Here is a 7,493-nt window from a genome sequence, read left to right on the forward strand (position 1 = left end):
AAGCATACATAAATAGAGGAATCGATGTGCAGATCATCTAGCTAACTTGGCACATGATCTTTTACTCGAGGGATATTCTTTTATCTGCAACTCCAAACAACTTATTGTCTTTGCTAAATAGAGCAGGCTAGTTGTTGTGATACTTTTCATTTTATACAAATAATAATAATAATAAAGTGTGATCGAAAAGAGAAATGTGTTGAAATTTGGAACATAATGAAATAATTACATCTAAATATTTTCACAATAAAACTTGGTAGATTTACATAACATACTTTCAAACTTTTTTTGTTTTTTTTATATATATAAATAGGGTACTTGTTATAAAATATATATCATATATAGCTACATTATAGAAAGAATAACATACTTTTTTGTCTAAACTTGACACCTAAATCCACTTTAATATTTTTACTTTTCATTTAATTTGATGACAATTAAATCCATTTTGGTCTATAAATTTAAATTTGATTAAAATTTGATAACGTAATTAAGTTAGTTGATTGAACCAATTGAACTAAGAAGGAATTGTTATATTAGTCCAAACAAAAAGAGTTAATCAATTTAATAAAAAACAACTCAAAATTGATAAAAATCAAGAACTGAAACAAAAACTAAAAGTTGAACAAATTGATCTTGGTTAATGATTTTTAGAAAATCTATGAATTTTTAATTATTTATTTAATATCTTCAAAAAATTATTAATTTAATTATTATTTGTTTAACGATTGAACCAATCAAATAAATTAAATTGAAAACTAATCTAACCAATTCCACTAATTATTTAAATATTATAAATCACACTCTAAAATTATAGTCATTACCTAAAATTTTATATAATTTTTTAATTTTCAAATGATGTGACACAATATCAAACTATCTAATCATTAAACTTTAATATTTTTCAAATTCAAGTATCAAAATGGATAAAAAAACATATAAGTCGAAGTAAATCCCTTTCAGAAATTACTCCCGAAAGAATACATTTGGAGAGAGAGAGTTAAAAGAGGATTGGCAACTTGGTCAAAGGATTAGGAATATGTGCAAAGGCATTTTACGACAACAGATTACCAACCCATTGTAATTTGAGAATAGTGGTCTGCCTGAAACTTCTTCAAACAAACAAGGTAATAAGTACATAAAATTAACATAAAAAAAATTGTACACAAGAATTTACACCAAAAACGAAAACAAAAAACTTTGTTGCTAGTTAAAATTCAGGTGCAAGTGGATTTTCATAGGCAAACAACGCAAAAGATTAAAAAAGAAAAGTAGATTTAATTTTCATTGTCAAATTTCATACTCTCCATCCGTAAGGGCCAATGTCATCCCTTGCCATCTACAAGTAAAGAACATCAAACAGTAAGAAGGCATCCTTTACAAACACCCTATACATGAATGAATGACAGCAATAATATACACATGAAAACATCACAAACACATATGACAACTATTACGATGAGAATGACATGGGAGTCTTTGCCCGAGAATTTAGCAAAATGATAGTTTGCGGCTATCATATACCATAACAAACCTGTAAAATCTTCAATTAGTATGCAACTAAGATACTTCTATGTTATTCAGCATTAGCCCAAAGACATGCATTGCAACCTTATCCTTCTGCTAGCTTTTTAAATATTTATGCTTTCTAAGTTTCAACCATAACACAACAGAAAGAAAAGAATGATCTCAATAGTAGAAAGCCATAAAATAAGTTCACAGCATAGCAACATTGCTAGCAACTTGAACCAGGCAATCAGCTATGTAGAATATGGTACCTGCAACATCCTGAATGTATAGCACAAAAATCGAAATTGACACTAACACAGAATATTTTGAGTTTCATTAACCCAATGCTAAAGACAGACAAGAGCTAGAACAATCATTTAAATCATATCATGTCTTCACCTTAAACCAGATATGAGTATAGTTAACAGTATTCTAAAATTCTTCGTAAGATCTTAAGAAAAAGTAATGCTAAGACTATAGATAAATTCTAAATACATAGCAACCTATAATGATAACAAGAAAATGAAGATATGAATAAAGCCATTAAATATGCTCTTAATGGCCCTCAAGAAAGTTCTAAGATGACATAACTCATGATATTGAAGATTTTAATGTCTCAGAGAAAAAGGATACTGAAAATGCTGAGGCCAAAATTAGGGCTCCTTTGTTACATCAGTTAAGAATCAGAAAAATCAAGAAGCACAGATCAAAAAGACAAAAACAAAAAGTGCCAGCGCTAAACTGGGAAAATAATATACAATAAAGGATACAAAGGAGGATACATATTGAGATATGCTGAAGCCTCATGACTTATTACTGCAAAGTGCAAAGTTATTGAAGTAACCATGTCAAAAACAAAACTATATATAAATAAAATCACTAGATCTGATCTAAAGGATGATAGCTGATAAACTCACCCAAGGAAAGGAACCTACTCAAGATTTGCCACATCAATAAGGATATAGTTCATTTGCAGAAAACCCGCAGCCACATCCATGATATCAATCTGGTCTGACATACTTGCCACCGAGTACATCATCAAACATGTCTTCAGATTCTAAAGGATTATATCTATCATCAAATCCATTTTGTGCACTGGAGCCTGAAGTTTGATTCTCATAGGAGCTCCTTCGATTCTGGTCTCTACTGTCCAACTTCAGGTAATTCTTTTTTTCATGAAAGTCATCAGAAGAATTAGAAACAGAATAAGATGATTTGTAATCCCTAAGTTTAGAAATACTAGATCGACTTCCTCTCTCATAGAGTGTGGCTCTTGTGGATTCTACATCATCACGCTCCCTTCTGTGGCTTCTTCGCCTGTCTGACCCCCCATGACTTCTGTGTCTTGAGGTTCTGGAATGGTCTTCTCTGTGTTTCTCTTCACCAATTCTTCTCCTTTGATCTTCAAGATCACAATGCCTTCTCGATTGCTCAAAATTGTTCAGTGAGTAATTTTCGAACCTTGAAGATCTACTATGCTGGTCATTGTGTGATCTTCTCCCATAATGGTCTGGGCTACCACTCACTGCTTCAGAAATATCACTGGTACTTTTTCTATGCTCACCAGCATTCACAGCATGATCATAAGGAACTGGTGATTCAGATGATAACAACCTTTCTTCATCTGCTCCTTTCACAAAGCAACCAATGCCACCAGCTTTCTTGATTTCCTCAGTGTATTCCTCTATTATATCCCTCATAACCTATAAAAATATATGGAAATAACTTAAAGCACTACTTAAGAACAAGAACCTTAAAATTTAACTGATCCTGCATTTACCTCATTTAAATCCCTTGTTAATAATGACTCCTAAAAGTTATCCTTCTACTAAGGCATATAATTTGAGGGAATATTTTGGAATTTCAACACAGGCACAAGGAATAAAATATTAAGAAATGGAAATTCCTTCGCTCTTTTGAGCACGCATGAAGGCATCTCAATCAGCTGTGTTGAAAGCTCTTTTCTTATAAACACACACACACACACACACACACACACACATATGCACACACAAACACACACTCTAAAGCAATAAAAAGAAAGGCTCATTCATGGTTGAAACATCAGTTAGCAAATATAATATAACAAATGGGGAGCAAAATCCCAGAAGGCAATTGCAGTTCAAAAAAACTTCAAACCTCCAATTTTGTCCGCTTCAATTTCTTCCCACGATATGACATTCTTCGCCTTTTGTAGTCTCTTTCTTCAGCCAATATCTCCTCTCTTGTTTTAGTCCTATTTGTTTCCTTATATAATCAAAAAAGGAATCGTGAGGAAATAAAGTAGTTGATGCAGTACAGTGATAAGCTAATTGAGGGGTAAGCTTACTTGAGATTTTATTTTGAAACTCTATTGTTTAGGGGCTAGTTGCAATATTTTATTGATCCAGAGCTATATTTTAGGCATTTTACAACTACATTAATGTTTAGTATCTTAGTGTCTTTTCCAATCCTATTAGGTTTTGTTTTTGAGTTGAGTTTACTATTTTACTAGAAGTCTTTGAAGTATTTCTTCCAAAGTCCTACTTAGGATCAGAATTCTAGATCTTTTAGGATTAGGCTTGGTAGTAGTATAGTAGCCTATATAATATCAATAAACTATTACATTTAGGGGAAAAATATAAGGATTATGAGAACTTTTTAGCATTATTGCTATTAGATCATGCAATGCAATCATCCTTAGGTGCAACTCCTAGGGGACCCTATGTGTGATGCTTAGGCTTTGTCAGCGTCATCAAGGGCGCTAGGCGCACTCAAAACGCATAGTCCTCTATATAGCCCGAGGCGCAAGGCGCAAAAAAAGCACTCGCCTGAGTAAAATAAGGCACATGCTTATACATATAAATATATATTACATTACATTAGGGTTGGTCTGTTAGTTAAAAAATCAAAAATTTTACATTGCTTTCAGGTCTTCAGCATTACAATAATGGTTAAGAAAAGGAAATATATCAATCTTTGCTCCAAAATTATTGAAAAGAAATTGCAATAGAAAAATAAAATCGAGGAGGAGAAAAAGAATTAAAAGAATAAGAAACAATAGAATAGATTGAAAATAAAGAAAACATGTTTACCTTTTGCTTGGTAGTGTCTGTATCTGGTTTTAACTAATAAAGCTGAGGAATAGTGGGTTTGCAATTAATAAAATAAAGAGAAATAATAATACTTTTGAGTTTTTAAATATAAAAATAAAAATAAAAAAAGTTAAAAGTCAGCTTAGGAATTAATAATATTTCAGTTTTTCTTTAGAAAATAAAAAAGAAAAAAGAAACTTAAAAGTTTATAGTGGGCTTCAATGAGTTTTTGGGTTTTCTGCTGAGTGGGTCTTTGAATTGAAAAAGAAAAAGTTAAAGTTGCCTCTCCACCACTTCACTCTAAATAGAAAAAAAAAAATCAACATTGGCTCACCACTTCACTCAAGCTAGCTAAAGCACAGTAAAAAGCACATTAAGGCGAGCGCCTAGTAAAATCACTTTGCCTGAGAATGTTAAAAACGTATTGGTGATTTTTCGCTGTACCTCAGCACCTAGGTGCGTGCCTTAACAACACTTTTGTTTCTTCCTGGTTGTGTAATTCAAAGAAGGAACCATAAGTGCGAAGCTTAGGTTATCTTTTCTTTTCTTCTTCTCTTATGTTTTTTCTTCTATATTAAACTTCCCTCTTTTGTTAAAAATTCCAAATTATAGTTATCATAAACCTTAGTACCCTAAGCTGTGCCGGTAGAATCAAGTGAAAGATGCTAGCCAATTTGAAAGAGCATAGCTTTAAATTCTAAAGCAAAGTGCAGCTCAAAACATTTTGCAAAATATGAAGTTGTACCTCATTAGATGATGCCTGCCGAGGAAGCCCATCATGATCAATTATGGGTCTATAGTTAGGACGTTTTTTCCTCTCTGCATCAGCTCTCTCTGAAACATAAGCATGCTCGGCCATCCTACACATCAAGGAGGCCTCTATTAGCATGTCACCATCAATTATCCTAACTAATGAGCAAGTCTGAGACAGTGATGCTTTTTAATTAACTAAAATATAATTAAGTTTATTTGTAAACATAAAACTAAGAGACATCATTATAAACAAAATAATAAAAAATAAAAATAATATCGGATTGCAAATGATACAGAACAATGAAAACAATGAAGAAGATAGCATAACGGGGTTATAAGAACCTTTGAGAAAACATAAGCACGCAGATTGTCTTAAGACAAAGAACTGAAAATGGTAACTAACCGCTCATATCTTGAAGGAGGTCGGGAAGCCTGTAAATGCTTTATTTTTCCTTCAAGGAAACACCTTTCATGCAATGCAGCAACTGCTGCTGCTACCTGGGATACAAGTATTGTCCCAACACCAATGCTTCCGTCAACTGTTTTAACTGGTTCATTACTTTGCTCAGTTGGCTCCTCAAGTTTAATTTCCTCAACACCATTAGTAAACAAACTTTGTGACTCTTGTCCCAAATTAAGTGAATTGATCACCTTTTCTTGCATGGGAAACAACAACAACCTTGATGCTCCTTCTAACACACATTGCTTGATCATATTAATTGCAAAGAATTTCCCATTTAATTCACCATACAAAACAGAAAGCTGAGAACCTAACCACATTAAAACTTGAAGCAAAACAGGACATTCAAACATTCTCCTCGCCAAATTCACATCCGATTCTTTCACCTTATCTTCTTTGTATTCCATCCCTGCTTCCACTAACGAGGTAGCTTCCCTCGCAACAGCTTTCAAACACAACCTAACCAGCAAAACGATATGATGCCCCATATACTCATCAATCACAATACCATATCGTGGTGAATTAGCAACCAACCATTTCCTCAAATCCCCTCCTTTCATCATTCTCGAACCCAATATCCCGCAAGCAATATTAAACGAATACGAAGCAGGGTAATCACCCCACCTCTCAACTTCCCTCCCAATGTCCCATAAACCCGAAGCTAAAACCCTTAAACCCTTCCTTTCACTAACCTCACTCTCTCTTTCATTAGAACCCTCAGAACTAACGCATTCAACCGATAAAAAAGCTGGTAAAGTAAACGTGGCTTTAGTGTTGTTATCAATATCAAACAAACTGACAGCACCAGGACAATTTTTGTAAAAGAAATGAGACCCAAAATCAGAAAAGTAATCATCTAAAGAGAGGCAAAGGTCCGAGCATTGCTTACCCTGAAAATAGAGTCTTGGGGATGTAAATGTAAAGCGGATTTGAGGGTATTACGGTAATTTGGGGGTGAAGGTCGATAGTTTGTGGGGAAGGGCAGTGCAGGAAATGGGAGAAAAGAGACCCTGGGGGAAGGAGATGGTTAGGGTTAGAAGGGCAAGTGACAAGGCCAGGGTTTAGGGATGTGGTGAGGGTAGAATGGGAGTCGAGGGTTCGGTGGGAGAGAGAGACGAGGGAGGTGAGGGAGCATAGAGCGGCGGAGAGGGATGGAGGGCAAACAGGATTAGGGTTGTGCGAGAGGGGAGGGAGTGGGAAATTAGGGTTAGGGTTTTGGGAAGGGAGAAAAGGTTGAATTGGAGAAGGATTCATGGAGTTCCTGAATTTGCAGTGACGGTGGAGCACTGCAAAGATTGAAGATTATACCTCTACTTCCTTTTCCCCATTTCACGATTTTGCAAAGTTGTCGATTTAATTTTAGTTTTTTTCTTTTTTAAAATTTTAATCCTATCCGTTAACTCAAATTTTATTAATTAAAATTTAAATAATAATAATTTCTATTTGACGTGGTTATAATTTATGATTTGTTACTATATTATTTTATAATTAATTAAAAGTAAATTCCTTATTTCATAAAAGAAATTCTTTAGTAATTGTATTTATAACTAAATAACAATAAATTATATTTTTAAATAAAACAAATTTTAACTTCAAAGTTCCGAGATTCTTTATTTCATTTTTTCTAAAAAAATATCTTTATCAATTATATTTGGTATTGATGGCTAAATTAGCATAAAATGCTATTTTTTTAATGA

At 33.4% G+C, this 7,493-nt stretch overlaps 1 protein-coding gene across 13 annotated transcripts; it reads right to left on the reverse strand.

Moving 5' to 3' along the window:
• Positions 1–1,128: 1,128 nt before the first annotated feature.
• Positions 1,129–7,199, reverse strand: LOC107893825 (U11/U12 small nuclear ribonucleoprotein 48 kDa protein). Of its 13 annotated transcripts, XM_041085091.1 has the most exons (7): positions 6,686–7,150; positions 5,740–6,544; positions 5,329–5,443; positions 3,649–3,756; positions 2,427–3,212; positions 2,292–2,325; positions 1,129–1,339 (listed from the first exon to the last, which is right to left on the reverse strand). In XM_041085091.1, the coding sequence occupies exons 2-5, from the start codon at positions 6,357–6,359 to the stop codon at positions 2,511–2,513; spliced, it is 1,545 nt and encodes a 514-aa protein (XP_040941025.1). In that variant the 5' UTR covers positions 6,360–6,544; positions 6,686–7,150; the 3' UTR covers positions 1,129–1,339; positions 2,292–2,325; positions 2,427–2,510. The 13 variants fall into 13 exon arrangements, with proteins under 13 accessions (XP_040941025.1, XP_040941026.1, XP_040941023.1 ...); XM_041085092.1 differs by lacking the exon at positions 2,292–2,325 and having other exon boundaries at positions 2,445–3,212; XM_041085089.1 differs by having other exon boundaries at positions 1,129–2,325; positions 2,445–3,212.
• Positions 7,200–7,493: the final 294 nt, after the last annotated feature.

Source organism: Gossypium hirsutum, chromosome A13 (assembly GCF_007990345.1).
Source record: "Gossypium hirsutum isolate 1008001.06 chromosome A13, Gossypium_hirsutum_v2.1, whole genome shotgun sequence".
Lineage (NCBI taxonomy): Eukaryota > Viridiplantae > Streptophyta > Magnoliopsida > Malvales > Malvaceae > Gossypium > Gossypium hirsutum.